This window comes from Macaca thibetana, chromosome 4 (assembly GCF_024542745.1).
Source record: "Macaca thibetana thibetana isolate TM-01 chromosome 4, ASM2454274v1, whole genome shotgun sequence".
Taxonomy (NCBI): Eukaryota; Metazoa; Chordata; class Mammalia; order Primates; family Cercopithecidae; genus Macaca; species Macaca thibetana.
Window position 1 is genome coordinate 47,568,978 of NC_065581.1, and position 23,052 is coordinate 47,592,029.

The 23,052-nt window shown below is 38.5% G+C and overlaps 3 protein-coding genes across 4 annotated transcripts in view; 1 reads left to right on the forward strand and 2 right to left on the reverse strand.

Moving 5' to 3' along the window:
• Positions 1-23,052, reverse strand: part of RCAN2 (regulator of calcineurin 2) — a 478,595-nt gene that overhangs the window by 439,806 nt on the left and 15,737 nt on the right. The gene's annotated exons all lie outside the window — the stretch shown is intronic.
• On the forward strand, positions 1,832-15,949 carry TDRD6 (tudor domain containing 6). Its single transcript, XM_050787471.1, has 4 exons — positions 1,832-8,115; positions 9,804-9,928; positions 11,524-11,613; positions 15,377-15,949. The coding sequence occupies exons 1-4, from the start codon at positions 2,067-2,069 to the stop codon at positions 15,404-15,406; spliced, it is 6,294 nt and encodes a 2,097-aa protein (XP_050643428.1). The 5' UTR covers positions 1,832-2,066; the 3' UTR covers positions 15,407-15,949.
• PLA2G7 (phospholipase A2 group VII) overlaps positions 17,831-23,052 on the reverse strand; it is a 33,381-nt gene continuing 28,159 nt past the window's right edge. For both annotated transcript variants that reach the window (XM_050787486.1, XM_050787487.1), the window contains exons 10-12: positions 21,800-21,970; positions 18,668-18,816; positions 17,831-18,213 (exon numbers count right to left, since the gene is read on the reverse strand). In XM_050787486.1, the coding sequence (XP_050643443.1) occupies positions 18,083-18,213; positions 18,668-18,816; positions 21,800-21,970 (451 nt within the window). In that variant the 3' untranslated portion in view covers positions 17,831-18,082. The remainder of the gene's footprint in view (positions 18,214-18,667; positions 18,817-21,799; positions 21,971-23,052) is intronic.

The following is a 23,052-nucleotide window of genomic DNA, read 5'->3' on the forward strand; positions in this document are numbered from 1 at the left end:
ATTCTATGTAATGATAAAACAATTTCAAGTGATCATAAGACCATTTTATAATGAACTCCTTCTTTCCACTGTAAAGGGCATAGTGTTAGATTGCTTACCCTTTTGTTAAAATTTACTGGATGCTAACAGTCCAGCACTGGCTAAGCAGCGAGAACATAAAAATAAATGAGAAGTGTTCCTGCTTTTAAGATGTTCCTACTGTGGTAGATAGAGAGCTACAAAATACAATAGATAATATAGAAGTGTGTTAAAAAAAAAAAAAAAAAAAAAGGAATAACCAGTTCTGCCAGGGTGAATAGTAGGGTCATGAGGAAAAGACATTTGAGCTAGGTTTTGCTAGATGTTTTTAAATAAAATGTTTTTCTTCCATAATGAATATGAAACAATTAGAAAAAAAATGGGAAAACTGAGTTTTCAAGGATGAGTTCTTCAGGAAAAAGCCAAAGCTTTTAGAGAAATTGGATTCATTCATTCATTCATTCATATTCATTTAGCAAATATTAATTGCCTTCACTCCAAGCTAGATTCCAAGAATCCAACAAACGGTACTTGCCAAACGGAACCTGTTGGCTGGCGGGATGATAAGAGATCAGACAGTTGCCACACAATGTTAAAAGTGCCATGAAAAAGTAAGCATAGGGTGATGTGGAAGCACATGGTGCCTCTAATCTGGACAGATGGAAGATACTGAGATTTACAGTTAGGCAAGGGTCATTTTAAGCACTGCCTTATTGTATTTGTATTTAATAACATTTCGAAACATGGAGTAGAAGGAAAAGTGCAGGCAAACTATAAGAAGCTTCCAGGGATGTGTCTAACTTTGCAAATGAACAAAAATCTAATGTAGACATATCCTGGAAACTTCCCATAATTTACCTGCACTTTTCCATTCCAAATGTAGGTTTGGACATTTAACAAACAGAGGCCTCAAAGGGTTATCCTGTTAAGATTTTAGTAGATACAGCAGGGGCTTGAAGGAATGTTGATTCCATATCTCTTGGCCTCCTTTTATGAATCCAGTTCTGTGCTAGCTCTGTGAGTAAATGAAAATGCCTTCAAAATTGGGATGCCAGAGTTAGCCAGCAAAGCAACAAAGGAACACGTATCAGCTAAGTGTGGGAAGGGAAATATGTACCACTCGCTATATACTTTCTTTTTTTTTTTTTTTTTTTTTTTTTTTTTTTTTTTTTTTTTTTTTTGAGACGGAGTCTCACTCTGTCGCCCGGGCTGGAGTACAGTGGCCGGATCTCAGCTCACTGCAAGCTCCGCCTCCCGGGTTTACGTCATTTTCCTGCCTCAGCCTCCCGAGTAGCTATATACTTTCATACGTCATTTTAACCTCATATCAACTCTATCAATTCAGATAATGACACAGGGTTAAAGAATAGAGGCTGAGCACCTGGCTGTCCACAGACACAATGAGCCAGCAGGAGCACCGCGGCAGCGCCCGGGGCCCTCCGAGAGTTCTGGCCTTAACGCCTAGAAATGTGCCATTGTCTCCTGTGTTTCTCGTTCCCGATTCTCGTCGGGAACGCCACTGGCTAGTACCGTGCCTGGCCCCCAGTGCTCAATCCCTGGTAGTTGGGAGGACGAAAAGGAAATCCCTCTCTGTTCCGTCCTCACCGCAGCCCTGAGCCAGGCCCTCACACGGAGGCCTCCAGAGTTAAAGGCGCTCTGAGGAGATGCAAGTTGTGTCCAAAACCTCCCACTTCCGGGTCTCCTGAACGTCCCAAAAAGTTCCTTAGGCCCTTAGGCGTTAGGCCAACCCCAGGCCTCGACTGGCCCCGCCCACTCCCCGCGGCCGGAAGTGGCGGCGCAGAGCGCAGTAAATGCGTGCCCGTAGGCGCGACCTCGGGCGGTTGGTGGGGCTACTGGGTCTTACCAGTCCGCTGCGTGAGTCCCGGAGGGGGGGTTGCCGAGGAAACGCCTCTCCGGCGTCCTTCCCCTCCCCGGGGTCCTTTGAACCTAGTTTGGCTGGGACTCGCCTTCTGGCGGCGCGGAGGATTTCAAGGCCCTGACGCGCGGCCCTGAATTTCCGGAAGTGGGGTCCGCACCGCGTAGTCAAGATGTGCTCGACGCCCGGAATGCCGGCGCCAGGGGCCTCGCTGGCCCTGCGGGTATCCTTCGTGGACGTGCATCCCGATGTGATCCCGGTGCAGCTGTGGGGGCTGGTGGGCGAGCGGCGGGGCGAGTACCTGCGGCTGAGCCGGGAAATCCAGGAAGCGGCGGCCACGCGCGGCCAGTGGGCGCTGGGCAGCGCCTCGGCCTCGCCCGGCGAGCTGTGCCTGGTGCAGGTGGGGCTTCTGTGGCACCGCTGCCGCGTGCTCAGCCGGCAGGCACAGGAGAGCCGTGTCTTCCTGCTGGACGAGGGCCGCACCATCACTGCCGGCGCAGGCTCGCTGGCGCCCGGGCGCAGAGAGTTCTTCAACTTGCCCTCGGAAGTGCTGGGCTGCGTGCTGGCAGGCCTGGTGCCGGCAGGCTGCGGCGCGGGCGCGGGCGAGCCGCAGCACTGGCCCGCCGACGCCGTGGACTTCCTTAGCAACCTTCAGGGCAAGGAGGTGCACGGGTGCGTCCTGGACGTGCTGCTGCTCCATCGCCTAGTCCTCCTGGAGGTGCCCGATGTGTTCCAACAGATGCGGGAGCTGGGCCTGGCCCGGCGGGTGCCCGACAGCCTCTTCCGTTCGTTGCTGGAGCGCTATCTCACAGCGGCCACTGCTAGCGTGGGCTCTGGGGTCCCGGTTCTCTCGCGAGTCCCGCTCAAGCAAAAGCAGCCTGGTCTGGATTACTTCTATCCCCAGCTGCAGCTGGGCGTGACGGAGCCCGTGGTCGTAACCCAAGTGTGCCATCCCCACCGCATTCACTGCCAGCTCCGCAGCCTCTCGCAGGAGATCCACCGCCTCTCTGAGAGTATGGCCCAGGTATACCGGGGTTCCACAGGGACAGGGGATGAGAACTGTACCAGCGCCACCTGGGAGGAGAGGGAGGAGAGCCCAGACAAGCCAGGCTCTCCGTGTGCATCCTGTGGCCTGAATGGACATTGGTACAGAGCACTCTTGCTTGAGACTTTTCGGCCCCAGCGCTGTGCCCAGGTGCTTCACGTGGACTATGGAAGGAAGGAGTTAGTGAGTTGCAGTAGCCTTCGGTACCTGTTGCCTGAATATTTTCGAATGCCAGTGGTGACCTACCCTTGCGCTTTGTATGGACTCTGGGATGGTGGGAGAGGCTGGTCTCGGTCACAGGTTGGTGACCTGAAGGCGCTGATACTGGGCAAGGCAGTGAATGCAAAGATTGAATTTTATTGCTCCTTTGAGCATGTATATTATGTCACCCTGTATGGAGAAGATGGGATTAATCTGAACCGTGTGTTTGGAGTACAGTCGTATTGCTTGGCTGACCGAGTCCTTCAGAGCCAGGGAACAGAGGAAGAGGAACCAGAAACATCTCCTCAGTCTCAGTCTCCTGCTGAAGAAGTAGATGAAGAGATTTCACTCCCAGCCTTAAGGTCTATCAGGTTAAAGATGAATGCCTTCTACGATGCACAGGTAGAGTTTGTTAAAAATCCTTCTGAGTTTTGGATTAGGTTGAGGAAACACAATGTCACCTTCAGTAAGCTGATGAGGAGAATGTGCGGTTTCTATTCCTCTGCCAGTAAGCTGGATGGTGTAGTTTTGAAACCTGAACCTGATGACCTTTGCTGTGTCAAGTGGAAAGAAAATGGTTATTATAGGGCCATAGTCACCAAGTTGGATGACAAGAGTGTGGATGTATTCTTAGTTGACCGAGGCAATTCGGAAAATGTGGACTGGTATGACGTAAGGATGCTGCTTCCTCAGTTTAGGCAGCTGCCAATATTGGCTCTGAAGTGCACCCTAGCTGATATTTGGCCTTTGGGAAAAACTTGGAGCCAGGAGGCAGTTTCCTTTTTTGAAAAGACTGTGCTCCACAAAGAATTAGTCATCCATATTCTTGATAAACAGGATCATCAATATGTTATTGAGATTCTTGATGAATCAAGAACAGGGGAAGAAAACATTAGTAAGGTAATTGCCCAAGCTGGATATGCCAAGTATCAGGAATTTGAAACAAAGGAAAATATCCCGGTAAATGCCCACTCCCCAGGGCATGTTTCAAATCATTTTACTACGGAGAATAACAAAATACCTTTTGCCAAAACTGGAGAAGGAGAGCAGAAAGCCAAGAGAGAGAATAAAACCACATCTGTTTCAAAAGCTTTGAGTGACACAACAGTTGTGACAAATGGTTCAGCTGAACCAGTTGTGCAGGAAAAAGTGAAAAGAGCATCTGTTTATTTTCCTCTTATACAGAATTTCTTGGAAATTAAGCCAGGCTCCTCTTGTAAAGGAGAGCTGGAAGTTGGAAGTACAGTAGAAGTCAGAGTGTCTTATGTTGAAAACCCTGGCTATTTCTGGTGTCAGCTGACCAGGAATATACAAGGACTTAAAACTCTAATGTCTGATATTCAGTACTATTGCAAAAATATAGCTGCTCCTCACCAGGGAAACACCCCTGCTTGTTTGGCTAAGCGAACGGTAAACAGACAATGGTCCAGAGCGCTCATTAGTGGGATACAATCTGTGGAGCATGTCAATGTAATATTTGTAGATTATGGAGACAGAGAAATGGTATCTGTGAAGAATATTTATTCAATTAATGAAGAATTTCTCAAGGTTAAGGCTCAGGCTTTTAGGTGCAGCCTTTATAATTTAATTCAACCAAATGGTCAAAATCCCTTTGTTTGGGATGTAAAGGCGATACAAGCTTTCAATGAATTTGTAGATAATGCATGGCAAAAAAATCTAGAATTAAAATGTACAGTATTTGCTCTGGCTTCAATTAATAATGAAGAACTGTTTAACATTGTGGATTTGCTAACACCCTTTCAGAGCGCATGCCATTTCTTGGTAGAAAAGAGACTTGCGAGACCAGTAAAACTTCAGAAGCCTTTGGAGTCCTCTGTTCAGCTACATTCCTACTTCTATTCTACGCATGATATGAAAATTGGAAGTGAAGAATTAGTGTATATAACGCATATTGATGACCCTTGGACATTTTATTGCCAGCTGGCAAGAAATGCAAGTATTTTAGAACAGTTGTCATGTAGTATTACACAACTAAGTAAAGTTTTGCTGAATTTAAAAACATCTCCCTTGAACCCTGGAACCTTGTGCCTTGCCAAATATACTGATGGAAACTGGTATAGGGGCATAGTAATAGAAAAAGAGCCAAAGAAAGTCTTCTTTGTTGATTTTGGGAATATTTATGTAGTAACAAGTGATGATCTGCTTCCAATACCTAGTGATGCATATGATGTCTTACTTTTGCCCATGCAAGCTGTCAAATGTTCATTATCTGATATTCCTGATCATATACCAGAAGAAGTGGTGTTGTGGTTTCAGGAGACTATTTTAGATAAGTCACTGAAGGCTTTAGTTGTAGCAAAAGATCCAGATGGAACACTGATTATAGAACTATATGGTGATAATATTCAAGTTAGTGCTAGTATTAATAAGAAGTTGGGGCTACTTAGTTACAAAGATAGAATAAGAAAAAAAGAAAGTGAACTGCTCCCTTCTACAACTGAAAATCTTGCAGAAAAAAATGAGAATATGAAGTTGCCATGTACAGAGTATTTAAGTAAATCAGTAGGGAACAAGTTACATAATAAAGAAATTTCGGAACAGTCATATAAACCTAAGATCAACTCATCATACAAGGAACTCAGACTTTTACAAAGTTTAACAAAAACAAACTTAGTCACTCAATATCAAGACTCTGTGGGAAATAAAAATAGTCAAGTGTTTCCATTAACAACAGAAAAGAAAGAAGAAATTTGTGCTGAGACACTCTTGAAAACAGCAAGAGTAGAAGCCACTCTTTCAGAGAGAAAATTAGGAGATTCATGTGACAAAGATTTACCTCTGAAATTTTGTGAGTTCCCACAGAAAACTATAATGCCTGGATTTAAAACAACTGTATATGTTTCTCATATAAATGACCTTTCAGATTTTTATGTTCAACTAATAGAAGATGAATCTGAAATTAGTCATCTTTCAGAGAGATTAAACAGTGTTAAAACAGTGCCCGAATATTATGCAGGTCCACCTTTGCAAAGAGGAGATGTGATATGTGCTGTTTTCCCAGAAGACAATTTATGGTATCGTGCTGTGGTCAAGGAGCAGCAACCCAATGACCTTCTCTCTGTGCAGTTTATAGATTATGGCAATGTTTCTGTGGTTCATACTAACAAAATAGGTAGGCTTGACCTTGTTAATGCAGTATTGCCAGGATTGTGCATTCATTGCTCCTTGCAGGGATTTGGGGTTCCTGACAATAAAAACTCTAAGAAAATGATGCATTACTTTTCCCAACGGACCAGCGAGACTGCAATAAGATGTGAATTTGTAACATTTCGAGACAGATGGGAAGTTATTCTTGCTGATGAACATGGGATCATAGCAGATGACATGATTAGCAGGTATGCTGTCAGTGAAAAATCTCAAATAGAACTTTCTACCCAAGTAATTAAAGGTGCCGGTTCAAACTCTGCTAACAAATCAGACGTTGACACTTCAGTATTTCTTAACTGGTATAATCCAGAAAAAAAAATGGTAAGAGCTTATGCCACTGTGATAGATGGACCCGAGTACTTTTGGTGTCAGTTTGCTGATACAGAGAAACTTCAGTATTTAGAAGTAGAAGTACAGACTGCTGGAGAACAGGTAGTAGACAGGAGAAATTGTATCCCATGTCCTTATATTGGAGATCCTTGTATAGTAAGATACAGAGAAGATGGACATTATTATAGAGCACTTATCACTAATATTTGTGAAGATTATCTTGTATCTGTCAGGCTTGTGGACTTTGGAAACGTTGAAGACTGTGTGGACCCAAAAGCACTCTGGGCCATTCCTTCTGAACTTTTGTCGGTTCCCATGCAAGCCTTTCCATGTTGCCTCTCGGGATTTAACATTTCAGAAGGAGTATGTTCTCAAGAGGGAAATGACTATTTCTATGAAATAGTAACAGAAGATGTGTTGGAAATAACAATATTAGAAATCAGAAGGGATGTTTGTGATATCCCTTTAGCAATTGTCGACTTGAAAAGCAAAGGTAAAAGTATTAATGAGAAAATGGAGAAATATTCTAAGATTGGTATTACTAAAAGTGCTCTTCCCTATGAAAATACGGACTCGGAGATAAAGCAGGCTCTTGGGTCCTGCAATCTTGATGTAGGACTTAAGAAATTAAGTAATAAAGCTGTCCAAAATAAAATATATATGGAACGGGCAGATGAGCTTGCTGAAAGAACTGAAAAAGATGTAAACAATATCGGAACCAAACCAAGTAACTTCCGTGACCCTAAAACTGATAACATTTGTGAAGGTTTTGAAAACCCCTGCAAAGATAAAATTGATACTGAGGAACTGGAAGGTGAAGTAGAGTGTCATCTGGTTGACAAAGCAGAGTTTGATGATAAATACCTAATTACAGGATTTAACACATTACTACCACATGGTGATGAAACAAAGGAGATACTAGAACTGAATTCACTTGAGGTGCCACTTTCTCCTGATGATGAATCAAAAGAATTCTTAGAGCTGGAATCTATTGAGTTACAGAATTCTCTGGTGGTGGATGAAGAAAAAGAGGAGCTAAGCCTGGTGCCACCAAGTATGCCACTCTCCCAAGAGTGTGTCACAAAAGGTGCCCTGGAGCTATTTACAGGGCAGATTCCTCTCACCTGTGAAGCTGAGAAACAACCAGAACTAGAGCTACCTACAGCCCAGCTGCCTTTAGATGACAAGATGGATCCTTTGTCTTTAGGAGTTAGTCAGAAAGCACAAGAGTGCATGTGTACTGAGGACGTGAGAAAGTCAAGTTGTGTAGAATCTTTTGATGACCAGCACAGGATGTCATTGCATCTACATGGAGCAGATTGTGATCCTAAAACACAGATTGAAATGAATATATATGAAGAAGAATTTATAGAGTATAAAAACAGGGATGACATTTCAGCATTGATGCCTTTGTTCCCTGAGGAAGAAAGCAGTGATGGAAGCAAGCACAATAATGGTTTACCAGATCATGTCTCAGGTATGTGAATTTTTTTTCCCATTTACTTTTTTAATTTTGTTTGTTTGTTTATTTGTTTGAGGTGAGGTCTTGCTCTGTCATCTAGGCTGAAGTGCAGTGGTGTGATCTTGGCTCACAGCAGCCTCTGCCTCCCGGACTCAAGTGGTCTTCCCACCCCAGCCCAGCCTCCCGAGTAGCTGGGACTACAGGCGTGTGCCACCACGCCCAGCTAATTTTTGTATTTTTTGTAGAGACAGTTTCGTCGTGTTATCCAGGCTGGTCTCAAACTCCTGGTCTCAAGCAATCCTCCTGCCTCAGCCTCCCAAAGTGTCCTTTTACTTTTAAGTTTAACATAGTGACTTTCCAAAGTTGTTTGTTTTAAAGAAAAGAGAATAATTGTTACATGGATTTCTAAAAAATAATTTTTTGTAAGAAAGATTAAAAACCTGGGAAGTGAATCAGATTGGATTTTATGAAGGGCATTTTAAACTTGGGGAAAATATATTGTGAAATCAGTGCAAAATTTTATATGCTGGAAGAAATGCTGAAATATTAGTTTTGTGTTTAAAAATTGAATGCTTAAAATCTATGAGTCTCCAAAAGGTAATCACATTTAAAATGTAATCACATTTATAATCAAGAGGGCAAGTGTTGGTAAGTTTTATAAAACATGGTATTCCCTTGCCAAGTACTATGGTAGGCATAACTTTACAGTAAGGATTATTTTAACAGGGTCTTTTAGACTTAACTGTATCATGCATTGATCTTGCAATTCATTAGAAACCCGCAAACAAAAAAAAATAGATTTAGGTAGCCTATATTAAAAAATTTGTCATGAGTAAATCTTGGAGAACATTTATTATATTAACATTTTTATAAATTATTTTTACTGCTGTTTTCTTTGCTACTTAAAAAAAATTTAAATGGGTAACTTTTAGCTTTTTATAATCAATGCTATACTTTTTAAATGTCAATTTTTGTATTATGAAATTTGAACCATTGTAAAAATAAGGAAAATAATGAAATAGTGAGAATGAAAATCAACAAAAAGTGATCAATGTTAACATCATGATGTATTTTCTTTTTGTTGTCTTTTACCATCTTTGCGTATGTCTACTGCATAGTTTTAAAAACAATTTAGATCATACTATCATACAGTATTGAATCCTGCATTTTAGTCCCTTAAAAATGCTTTCAAAATATTTTAATTGCCACTTGGCATGGTATGCCATGCCAAGTATGGTATGCCATCCTGTGGGTACACATAAGTTATTTAAGTATTTCCCTTGTATTAGATATTTATTCCTCATTGTCACATTTAATAATAGTAAGTATTAACTCTGTGATAAGAATGTCTGCTCATTTGTAACACGCTGCTTTGTTATAGAAATGGCTGTTGTAAGTATAAAAGACACTTGTCTTAATAGTACCATATTTTATTAGCGATTTTCAGTGTTAGAAATCAGATTCACATCCTTATGATGGTGATTTTTTTGTTTGGTTTGTTGGTTTAGAAAAGCAGCAAGAGATTATATGGGGGAGGGGCGCTAGAAGAATTTTAAACAAAATTGAGGGAGACGGTCATATCAATGTACTAATTACATGATATTGATGATATAGAAATAATGCACATTAGGAAAATGCTTTGCTTGTGTATGTTACATTAAGGAATTAAGAGATATGCATTGAGTCTTAATTCAATTTGGCAGCTCAACCACAGAACACCTACACTCTGAAAGCCTTTACTGTTGGATCTAAATGTGTTGTGTGGTCAAGTCTAAGAAACACATGGTCTAAATGTGAGATTTTAGAAACAGCTGAAGAAGGAACAAGGGTAAGTGACGTTTAAGTTCTTTATCTCCAAATGTATTTGCAGACTATTAAGGAAATTTTACCAGACTCTGTTAGACTAGAGAATGCAATTGAACAAATGTTTACCTGCTTGTTCCCCCTGATAATTTGATGTAATGCACAAATATTTTAAATCTCCATATATAAGAATCGTAGCAAGAAATCATCCTAGGCTGTATCATCTATCTCTCTTACTCTTTCTAAATTCTGTTAGTCATCTAGTTCCACACTTTACACATCTTACCTCTTAGTTGGAATTTTTTATATCTAGTGCCACTACCTTAGTTGAGTCATTTCACAGCTACATTCCTCTAATAACCTTCTATTTTGTTTGCTGCTTCTAGTCTTCTTTAAATTGATGGTCCACGGTGTCAGGGTGAAGTTTGTAAAATGCAAATTTGTTTACATCATTATTGCGTGAAACTTATTAGGGACTTCCAGTTGATTGTGTTTCTCCCGTGATTTGAAAACCACCTGTTTGAGAATTACCTGGTGTATTTTTTTAATTGTATTATAGATTCCTAGGCCTTGGCCTGGCCTGCTAATTCAGAATTTCTGGGGTTAGGATTCCAGAATGTGCATTAATATTCCATTAAAATTGGAGAGCCCCTGACCTGGAACATAAAAGTCAAGCTCATTAACATGGCATAGGAAATCCTTTAGAGTTAAGTGTTTATGTACTCTCTTTGGCCATAATTCTTTATATTTTGTACTTTATATTAGGTGGACATCAAACTTCTTGACTTCTCTTGCATATACAATCTGCTTGCTGTTTCGATATATTTAATAATTCAGTTCTATTTTACCTATATTCCATCCTGTTACCAAACTGGTTAATTCCAATTTACTTACCCATTGCCTCTACCAGGGAGCAATTCACTGACGTTGTTTTCTAAATTTATCCTTGTCCTCAACCTTCCCCCCGTCCCAAAAAGGCCTTATTTCCGTATTACATTCCTATACCCCTTACTGCTGAAGTCTGTACTTCTATGGTGTATTGTAATTATCTGCTTAGAGGTCTTTCCTCTGCTAGATTTTGAACTATTTGATGTTGAAATTTTATCCATCTTTGATCACCAGTCATAGATACTCTGTATATGTTTGGGAAACTGAAGTAGCATGGAGTTTGAAACATAAGGTTGAAGTTCAATAAATTCATTTTCATTGTTTTTTAAAGTATTTCATTTTAGGGCCAGGTGCAGTGGCTCATGCCTGTAATCCCAGCATTTTGGGAGGCCAAAGCAGGTAGATTGCTTGAGCCAAGGATTTTGAGACCAGAGTGGGCAGCATAGTGAAACCCTGTCTCTACCCAAAATACAAAAAATTAGCTGGGCATGGTGGTGTGCGCCTGTAGTCCCAGTTATTTGGGAGGCTGAGGTGGGCAGATTGCCTTGAGCCCAGGAGGTCGAGGCAACAGTGAGCTGTGATCCTGCCACTACCCTCCAGCCTGGGCAATAGAGCAAGACCCTATCTCAAAATAATAATAATAGTATATTATTTTTAAAATAATTGCTCTGGTACATAAATCAGTTATTTTTTTGAATTGGACACTTAAAAAAAAATTGTTTTCTCCTGTAGGTTTTGAACCTTTCAAATGGTATGGAGGAGATAGTGAACCCTGAGAATGTCTGGAATGGCATACCCAAATCGGATAAGCGTCCACCTGAGGTATGGAATTGTATGAGTAGTAATTAGTGAGAGCATTGTTCTTCATTTTGAAAGGTGATTTAACAAACTATTTCCAAAGCCCTTGCGTTTGGAAAAATGGGAGAAAAATCCTGTGACAATAGTTAAAAGCAGCAATAACAAAATGGATGATTTTGGTCCTTATGTCAAGTATTCTCTGAGAAAACTGTTATTAATGTTTTACTCCTTGATTAGAAAATGTTTTGGTGTTCATGACTCTTATAAAATATATATTAGATGCAGAAAACCTGGGAAATATGGCAATATTAAAAACGAGAAAGTAACAATCACCTGTAATATACCCATCCAGAGACAAGTAGGTTGACCAGTTTGGTTTTCTTTTATAATTTTTCTGTTTATATGTAATGTAAGTATTGCATCTACATAGTTTAGACACAATTGATTTCATCCTATGTGTAGTTTTATATTTTGATTTTCTTCATTTAAGACGATATGGTGGGCAATTTGCCATGACATTATGATGTGTCTGGGCATTTGAATTTATCCTGTTTGGGGTTGGTTGAACTTCTTGAACTTCTCACTTCATAATCTTTGTCTGATAGTTTTAATATCTGGTCCTCTTGGGGTTTGTAGCTGTTGATTTTCTTTTCTCTAGAGAAATGGTCAGCTTTTCTTGGTTCTTTGTATGTTGAGTAATTTTAGATTATATCCTGAACATTTTGCATATTATGTTTTAAGACTTTGGGTCCTGTTAAAATCTGGAGAATGTTGAAATTTTTGTTATAGCAGATGATCAGCTGGTTTCAATTCATACCACATGTTCTGTTTCTCCTTCTATAGTTGGTGATTCTCCTGTCGGTTTAGTTTTCAAAGCCTTTGCTGTTCAGATCCTCCCGGTACATAAGCCAACCAGGGTAGTCATGGACTTTGGTCAGTGGTTTATATAGTAGTTAGGTGTCAGAGACTTTGCTGTGCTTATTTGGCTCTGTTCTGCATGTGCATAGCTCAGGGGCAATCCTGAGACTTACAGTTCACGTGTAGCATTAGGAGTTAAACATTTTCAACTCTTTTCCTCTCTGAGATGTTCTCCACATTTTCTGGCTCCCAGGATCCTCTTTTATCCAGCCTCCAATGGCCCCTTTTTCTCATCCCCTAGCCAGACAGTATTTTTCTCTCAACCTCTGTTCCACCACACAGTTCTGTTTGATTGCGCATAAGAAGCAGATAAAGAGATAACAAAAACAATCTCCTATTACTACTCTTCAGACAACAGAAAGCTCTTTTCCTGGTTCCACTGGCTAGAGAGATGGGTCATCTCTTACATTTGTAGGTGCCTATGTTGCCATAGCTGTCACCAGGTAGTAACTGGGGCTAGCCACCCTCAGGGCAGGGCCAGAAGAAAAACAGAAAAAAAACATACCACCACAATACAGCAAAGAGATTTCCTACCTATTTCTTGCTCTCTAGCATTCAGGGTTCCTTTATCCCTAGTCCACTGACTATAAATAAGAAATTTCTCTCAGAATTTTACTGTCTGCCCTAGCTGGGAAGTTTTGATTTGGCCCACCCTCAGATCAAAATCAGGAGACAAAGAAGTAAAAAAAAGAAAAGGCCTGTGAAACTCACTCTTGTTCTGAGTCATTATTCACGTTTTTACTTTAATTCTTAATCTACCTATTCCTGTTCACTTTTGAATCTTTGAGTAGTTGCTTTTTATATTCTGTCTAGAATTTTTCATTGTAATCAGTGATAGAGAGGTTATAGTCAGCTTATTCCATCTTGGCTGCACTCAGAAAGCCATAAACAATATTTAATAGCTGAATAATGCTGCATGACACTAGTGAACCATAATGTAGTAAATATTTTCTGTAGTGTTGGATATTTAGGTCATTTGAAATTTTTACTATTAAAAATCATTGAACATCTCTCTTTACATTATGTTAATTACTTTTTTGCTTAGGTCAGAAATAACAGCCTACTACACTTTTTGCGTCAGTATTTACTAAAACTTTTTACATTCAGGTTGTCTCCATCCATTAATTATGAAGAATCCAGAGCCAAATGCATACATATGTACATACAAGATTCAGTTGGATAAAGTTCTCTATGCCTGCCATATAGAAAAGAACTATTTAGGACTATTAAAAGTAAACATAAAATTATGTATCTAGATAAGTAAATAGATAACTACCTCTGGCTTTGACTAAGCCAGTTAGCAGACATATAGAAATTACTTATGAGTAAGGCTCTAAAATTTTTTGATTTAGTTACTAATGAGATTTAAATATCCTTCCCTCAAATTTGAGGAAGCTCTTAAATCTGGATACCTGTCTACAAATGAGCTAACTTTCCTTACAAAGTGAATATTGTATTATGCATGACTTTTTTTATGATACATCAAGTCACTATGATCTAGGAATCTAATTACATTTTTAAAAAATGGTTTCTCATCTGAGTTATTTTATTTTACCATAAGAGTATCTTGTTAATTAGTTTCTGTATCACATAATGCATGCACATGTTGCTGTTGGTTGTTAAAAGGAATATAGGAGAAATATTTCCCTTTTCATTGTCTTTAATAAAGCATCTGTGGCTCTACATGGATACTGTGTTTGAATAACAGCCCCTTGAACAATGATGTGCCTCCCCCCTTCACCAATTACCAGAGTTGTTGGGGGTTTGGGAGCTAAACATTGGAAAAGGGTACTTTACGCCCCATGTAGAGTGCTCCAGGGGTATGTTCTAGAGAAATGAGTATTTGAAGAATAGAAAATGTACTTCACGTGATCCTCATTATAAAATCAGATTGTCATAATTTTGATAAAAATACATTTTGTTGTTTACATCTTTTCTGGCTTATCCGTGGTTCTATTTCTGATTTGAATTATTTTGTGCTCATGATAAAGAATCAATAGCAATTCAAAGATTCCTTTTGTTAGGCTGTATCCGAAAGAGTAGGGAAAGATCTTTACTTCATGTCATCAGGTGATACCACAATTAAAGGTAACTTGTGTTTTTAAAACAAAATACTTTTATCACCCAGAATTACAATCTCTTAAAAATACTGTTATGCTGAATCCCTCAAACAAAAATGGTTTATCAATTTCTCTGGACATAGGTAGCAGGGAAGAAAAACCACTTTAGGTAAAAAAAGTTTGAATATACTTATGGGAATAAATAACCAAAATGAGGATTTCTTGAAATATAGGAAATTTGTTAATTGATCTTGAAAGTTAAATTATGAATGTGATCAATTCACATTTTAAAGAATTTTATCTGTTAATTAACTCATATGTTCAAATGATCTTTGTTAAATAATCTCTTGGAATTTTTGAATCTTTATATAAGATTCAAATTATTGGTTGGTTCTTGGTATTGCACATTCTTGTTCATAAATAATGCAATGTTCTTAGAAATGAGGCACGTTGAGAATAAAATCAGCTCATGATAGCTTTAATATCATGTGAAAAATATATATTAATCAAAAAGGACAAAGAACTAATTGATTATCAGCCTTGTTCACACCATTGTAGCAAAATATAAAATATGCCAATTTCATAATTTTTAAGAGAAACTTGATTTGATGGTACAGTGTGAGAACCAAAATATTAATAATAAAATAAAACATTATTTCTATGGAAATAATGCCCTGTAGTAACTAGAATACTCATCTGTCCCCCCTCCCTTTTAGAGAACATTACATTTGTCACGGTAACACCCATGGAAATAAATTTTTTTGTTTGTATGTTTCTTTCTGTTTGAAGTTTTTCTCTTTTTGTTTCAGAAAAGGGGTTTGGAGGTGATGGAGATTTAATTGTGGATCTATAGCTGTGGCCAATCAGTCAGAAGCTGCCCTCGAACAAGTGGCATCTTACCCAGACCGACAGAATATTTGAGAAAATTGAAAACATGTAACCACAGGAAGTTGTTATTTTCAAAAACTTTTATATAGGTGGAAAACAAAATAGGTCTCAGGTTGACAGTGGAGTGTATTTATAGTGACACTGTTGTATATACGGATCTGGGATCTTTCCTCTTTATTGTCTTATGTTTCTAATTAGTTGGAAGGATTTATTTTGCTAAACAGTTCACTAACACATTACATTTCAAAAAACTGTTTTGGTACCTTTCAAATACAGTGTTTACATTAAAATAGAAAAATAAAGCCTCATGACAAGTACATTATTTGATTCTACTTAGGATAGCTTTTTAGCAGGATCTCCTTCAGAATTTTTGTCTTGATTTTGAATCTTTGCCTGTTTGTCTAAACATTTGACTAACATTCTGTTTGAATTTGGAAGTATTCTAATACAAGATTTGAATAAAGTTTATCCTTAAATAAAGTTTATCCTTAATATGATGGTCTCAGTTTATTAAAAAGGAAATAGAACTCTTAAATATACTTGGTTCCATCTCTCCTCTATAATGGAGGATTGGGGAAAGCATAGTAATATTAAATGTTAGTTCTTATGTATTAGTCACTTAGCTTGTACTTTAAATGCATTTTTTCACTTTAATCATCAACTTTGAAGTGCATATCAATATTATCCATATTTTATAGGTGAGAAAATTGAAGCTTCATAGAGAGGTTAAATCACTTGCCTAAGGTCAGATAGCTAATGAGTCTCAGAGGCTTGATCAAGCCCAGACCTACCTAACTTTAAAGCCCATGACTTTTTAAACATGATTTTGCAAAGTATAGATCTTAGCTTTTGGAAACAGATCTTAGCTGTATGCTGCTTAACAGATATGTGACATAGGCAAATTATGTAATATTTTGAGATTTGATCTTCTCCATCTGTAAAGTGGTGATGATAAAACCTTTCTTGCAGTGTTTTTTAAGATTAGAAATAATTTATATAAAGTCCCTGAAAAGGTGTAGGCATTTGGTAATTGTTTCTTTTCCCTGAAAAATACTCAGTGTGTACTATGTTAGGTTATTTCTTTTTAACCTTAACTTATTAGATATTTTCAATAGTTATTTTCTCCTTTCAGCATCAGCATGCACCACCAACAAAAGAGATTGTAAGAAAAAAAAAAAGTGTTGAATGGCACATCCATACAGTTGGAATGTTTATTTCTAAAATAAATGGGGAAAAAAGGTTTGCTAAATGAGACTGGGGTAAAGGTGTATCTCTGTGAAGCATTATCAGACTCTGAAGCCTAATGGAAATAGAATTATGAACCTTAAAAACCAGGTATAATTTCAGTAAGTAGAAGGGAGAGAGGTTTGCATTAAAAGTAATTGAGGTAGATGGGTATATTACTCCTGGAATAATGAATAAACAAGTTTGGCTTACTCGTATAGACAATATAATGTGAATTGTCAGGAGCAAAGCTCAGAGAAGATGTGTTAGGGTCAGATTATAGGAAGCCTTCAGTTTCAAGCTGAGTTTAACTCCCTATTTTAAAACATTTAATCTGAATGTGGGGAGGTAAAATTTCTCAGAATTAGTGACTTTGCACCTGACGCTACTAAGATAGGACTAGGGTACCAAATGAGTGGTAAAAATTTTTATATCCCTTGGGAAATAAAATCATTTTCCATGATTCCCATATTTATAAGTGTATAAATTCTTAAGCTATATTTTTACCTCCATTTAATTGTGTTACTGTGTTTTACTACTACATATAGAATTGAAAACATAAAATTAATTGGAATATGAAGAAGCTAAATGTAATTCTGAATGTTTTATTATCCTTCACAGCCTTTGTGTGAGTACTAATGTATTTTAACTGGAATCCCTGCTATATGCTGTAATACCTATGGAACCTTTCTTTAGTAAGTAGAATGCCTTAAAGAATTAAAGAAAATGCCAAAAATTACCAATTTTCTCTAATCCACTGCCTTTGCCTCATCTCTAATATTCTTAACCCTTCTCCACTCCTCATTTAATCATCATTTGAATTTGTGTAGTACCACCAATCCTGTGCTAAAACAATGGGCTTTCGCTTGTTCTAATTTTTCTTACCATGACCAAAAGTCAAAGAAAAGTGCTGCCAAATTCTACCTAGAATATCGTGTTGCTAAAATTAAACTCTACCACCCATAGTAGATAATAAAAAGCAAGAAATTCTGTTTTTACTGTATGTTTAGAGGGTCTTGTATCATTGCAACAGGTTTTCACTGGCATTTTGCCTGTTTTAATCTACTTGTCTGTCAAAGTAATGTAAAAGCATGTTTTAACTTCGACACTAAAAAGGAAACATCTTTGTAAAATTAAAATTTAGGCTGATATGAACGTTGTATGCTGTATTCTTTCTTTACATCTAAAGGGAAAAAATTCTTAGTCCAAGCTTCAATCACGATTACAGTATAGCCTATATTTTAAAATATGAGTCCTTGGGAAAATACATTAAAAATCTCTCTCTCTCTTTCTCTCTCTCTCTCTCTCTCACACACAAACACACACACACACACACACACACACACACACATAATTTTAGGCAGTTTTGAAGCAAGACTTTTAAAACTGTTTTAATCCTAATTCTAATTCTCTGTTCCTGAAGAGCTCTGTAACATGATGTGTTGATTGGTTGTATTAATGTTGGTCCCCGGGATAAGATTCTCATCATCTCCTTCAATCAAGCAGTCCCACTGATCAAAATCTTTATGAAGTCCTGTAAAATATAAAGTGTTAATGAACATATTAAACTTTTGAGAGCATTAAACAGTTTGGTGCCCCTAGGTGGCAATACAGATTTACAAATTACCCAAGTTGCATTAGGATGGTAGAGACAATGCTCTGTTTCAGCTACCCCATGGCTGCTTTAGCAGCTGAATGCAAACGGGATAGGAGTGAGGCAACCTGCTGTCAGTATCCTCAACATGGAAGTCCACTTTAGGCTTCATACAAAGACTATTAGCTTTAACAGTTGGGTTTGCTTTCTATAATATATATGATGTAAAGCAGCAAAATTGACTCTCAAATTTCTGTTTTCAAATTGATTTACTGCTTTGTTCCATTGTAAACCAACTGGAAATAGTTTAAATGGTACTAAAGCTGTATTAAGATAGACAGGTTTGTCCTGAGATTCATCTGGTTTATTTCATGAAAAAATATTAGTTTCTTACCTAAATGCTTTTGTAAGAATGCTAATGAAGCTTTGTTGCTAAGATCAATCGCTACATCTGAATCTATATCTCCCTTTAATTTGAGCATGCGTCCAATTATTTTGCCAGTTGCAAAAGTGAAGTCAGCAAAATTCTGATGGACTGAACCCCTAAAATAAAACAAGACATTTAAAAGTCACATTGTTTGATAAAATTATTAATTTTTTAGTTAGGGTGTAAGAAAGATACGGGTCTTGTTGGTCTGTTTACTGAAAACCAAGGAAGAAATAAAACTTGTAATTTGATCTACTTAGATGTATTTCAAGGGTCACAGGCTGTTTGTTTAGGGATCCCAGAGTATATTCATCTTCCCTCTAGAAAAACAAAGAATCTTGGTCTTGCTTGGTATCTTGATTTTAGAAGAAATGACTCTTGCTTTTTAGTGAATTGGAATACTTCCAATTTGTGTGTTGAGGGTCCCTGAACTCACAGCCAGAGCCTGCCACCTGCCCTCACCACTGAACATGGTATGTATTTGATGCTAGTCACTTTAAATTTAAATCACTTTAGATTTAAGCCTTAGAGGAAATAGATTTCAAACAACACCTTTCCCAGTTTTAAACTGTAAGCACTTTATAAATATCATTTGCACTGCTCTCTACATTCATCAATAGCCTAATGTCAAATAGAATGGCCTTTTTTTAGTCCTTCTTTTCTTTTTTTTTTTTTTGAGACTGAGTCTGGCTCTGTCGCCCAGGCTGGAGTGCAGTGGCCGGATCTCAGCTCACTGCAAGCTCCGCCTCCCGGGTTTACGCCATTCTCCTGCCTCAGCCTCCGGAGTAGCTGGGACCACAGGCGCCCGCCACCTCGCCCGGCTAGTTTTTTGTATTTTTTAGTAGAGACGGGGTTTCACCGTGTTAGCCAGGATGGTCTCGATCTCCTGACCTTGTGATCCGCCCGTCTCAGCCTCCCAAAGTGCTGGGATTACAGGCTTGAGCCACCGTGCCCGGCTTTTAGTCCTTATTTTCTACCACCACTGGGACATTTGACACTTGATGGCTTTCTTGCACTTTTTTTCTTTTCACTTCCTTAACGTTGCACCTTCCCTTCTGACAATAACCACTCTATGTTCTTCACTGGCTCTTCACCCATTTCCCATTGGCTGAAAGTAGGCATTCCTTACGATTCTATTGCCAGACCAATTCTTTTCTCACTTTGCAATCTCTTCTACTTCAAATGTTTCATCTATGTTATCATGTAAGTTATATAATCATCCAGTTTGTGGCCAGACATCTATAAACAGATTCCCCCGTTCTCAAGCTAAGAAATTGTGAAGTTAAAAGACATCTTCCCAGCCCCACCCAAAGCTACTCTGCCTCTTGACTCTGCTGGTTCTTATAAGAAAACCATCATTCTCTTAGTTTTCTAAGCTCAAAATAGGGCCACTTAACTCCCTCTCACTCTTCCCCACATTGTAGTAGGAAACTCGAATGTCAGAAACATAAAGAAGATAAACGGCAGGATTACAAGAGAATTGCGAGCAGAAGCTTGGATGCTCTGACTGTGGAGAACTGGCTGGAGGAGGAGAAATGGAAGGAGCAGTATTAATGACAGGAGAAGCAGTAAAGAGGAGGGTCATAGTAGCCAAGGGAGCAGGAAGAGGGGTGGTCAGCAATGTTGAACAGATGCAGAAAGCAAGGTTGAGATTCTGAAGAGGCTGCTGGTGTGGCATGCAGCAGGCCTTTAGTGTCTTTGTTTTGGCATGCCGGTGGGGGCCCAGGAAGCTAGACCATAAGACTTAAAGAGTGAGTAGAAGTAAGCACATGCAATAACTAATATTTGTTATTCTTTGACGGTTTCTAGCAGAGAAGGGAAGAAAGAAAAGGTGAGAGCCTAGCAAGGAAGTAGGGTTGAGGGAGGGTTAGGTGCTCTGTATTATTTCCGTTTTAGAATTAGAGAGACTTGCACATACACATAAGCTAAATGAAGTCCTTGCCTGAAATACCTAAACCCTTCCTTACTATCTAAACTCTCTTGATCGAAACAAAATCCAATTTTAGTATCATCTATGAATCCTTTTCCGTTGGAAGAGACCCCTCTATTCTCTGAGCCCATAGTGGTTATTGCCTATACTCTGTATGTTTCCTTCCTGCCTCTTCTCTTCTCCTAAATAAACCAGATTTCAGATAGGAAAGGGCTGAGTTCAGGTCCATATTTGCTTTGTAATATCTCATTGAGAGTTCAAAACCTTATCAGGAGTTCTTTTTCACCTCCAGGATACAAGAATTGCCAACACTTGATGGTACCCCATTATAGCTTTGGGGAATTTATAAACTCATATTCTTTCTCAACAGGTAAGTATATTGCAGGTCTCGATAGATAATCTGACTTTTTCTTTAAAGAGTTCCTAGCCCAGCTTAATGATGAAATACTTCCCCCTAGCTCTACCCCCAAAAATCTGTAGGCATGTTCTGATGTTTAGATTAAAGTAGTATATAGTATTATGCTAATTTTAAAAATTACCAGTGATATAGTTTGGATCTGTGTCCCCACCAAATCATATGTCAAACTAGAATCCCCAGTGTCAGAGGTAGGGACTGGTGGGAGGTGATTGGATCATGGGAGCAGTTTCTCATGGTTTCATACCATCCCCCTTGGTGCTGTCATTGTGACAGTGAGTTCTTGTGAGACCTGGTTATTTAAAAGTGTGTAGTACCGTCACCCATCCCTCTCCTCCTCCTGCTCTGGCTATGTGAAGTGTTCATGCCCCCGTTGCCTTCTGACATAATCGTAAGTTTCCCGAGGCCTCCCCAGAAGCCAAGCAGATGCCAGCATCATGCTTCCTGCACAGGCTGCGGAACTGTGAGCCAATTAAATCTCTTTTCTTTATAAATTACCCAGTCTCAGGTATTTCTATATAGTAATGCAAGAACAGACGAATATAACCAGTATATATACTATATACATTAACATTCCCATTTTAAAAAGAGTAAGACTAAATGTTCTTAGAAACTGAGATTATCTAATTCTCTCCTTATTGAAAGTCTAAACAACCAATTCAGCAATTCTGTAATGGTTACCCAATGATATCTATTGTTATTTACCCAAGCTTCAAGTTTGTTTCAGATAATGAAATAAGCCACTAATACTTACCTGATTGTAATCATCTTTCTTTCTTTATCAGGTGAGTAGCATTTTTTCATTTTTATGATATTAGCGGGATATTGGAAATATTCAGAGTTGATAAAAAAGAGGGGCTGAGGAATTCTGGAATACACTTCATCACCCAGTGGAAGCATCCATGCATCAAGGGCAATACCACATCTGTAGATATTTGTTGACAATGATGAAATTAAACTGGTTACATACTAGGCAACATTGAGAACATCCTAATAATGCTAGGATTGGTGGACATGCACCATACCAGTTTATTATGGGTTATCTCATTGGAATAAAGAGGTATTATGCTTCAATGTGGGAAAGAGATATGATTAGTTTTGTAAAGTATCAGACCTGGAATTATGTATAATCATTTTCTTTATATGCCTTTTAGGAATTGCAACCATTTGAGTGATATATCCTTAACAATTTTTATTCAAAATAAATTTTTAAATACATAATAATTTCTTCAACACTGTGGAGTATCTGAAAAAGTATAATAAATGCACCTTTGTTTTCAGAGCTTTTATGCACCTTGTAGTGTATTTATTATAGCTTTTTCAGAGTAGCAACTGGCCCATTACTTTACATTTAGAGGCGCTTCAGCTGAAAAACTGTCAGAGGGTTGAAGAAAAACACATGGAGCATATCATTTGAAAATGGAACTAACTTCCTTTTAAAAAATAAGTTTATCCTACGTTTCCTGCCTTTTGCTAAATGGATGAAAGAAGAGAATTATCTTACACTGAAATGAACTTCTAAGAAATTTGAGGTGAAGTTTTACAAATGATCCTGCCCACTGTCTGTATAGTTGGCCCTATGTGATCTCATCAGTCTGGAATGAAGTAGTTTAAGAAAGAAAATGTTCCTGCAAGCTAGAAAACTGGGGTCTGGTCCCCACTCCTATCCAAATAATCGTAATTTTAGATCCAGCTCCATCTTAAAGGTGGAAGGGGGAAAAGCCTAATTAAAAAATGTCCTGCCCACTGGAGAAGTCTGGCAATACTGTAAGATGACAATATTATTATCACAACCATTATGTCCCAAAAAATTATATAAAGATAAATTTTTAAGTGAAAAGTGTTAAGCCCTTGGGTAGACAAGAATAATGAGGGAAAACATGGGAGTAAGGGGAGATTTTAATAGCAGGAGAAGTAGAGGTTTTAGCCTAGGAAAATGTATACAGAGTACTTGATGGGGGCAAAAGAATAGCCTTATAAACTCCAAGAGATCCCTTCTTCACTAAG

What these genes read in the sequence shown, in the direction of transcription:
- TDRD6 (XM_050787471.1), top strand. Translation starts at nt 2,067, where the DNA reads ATGTGCTCGACGCCCGGAATGCCGGCGCCAGGGGCCTCGCTGGCCCTG. An exon ending in TTTACCAGATCATGTCTCAG is followed by an intron (nt 8,116 to 9,803) that starts GTATGTGAATTT and finishes TCAATTTGGCAG; the next exon opens with CTCAACCACAGAACACCTAC. An exon ending in CGGATAAGCGTCCACCTGAG is followed by an intron (nt 11,614 to 15,376) that starts GTATGGAATTGT and finishes TTTTTGTTTCAG; the next exon opens with AAAAGGGGTTTGGAGGTGAT.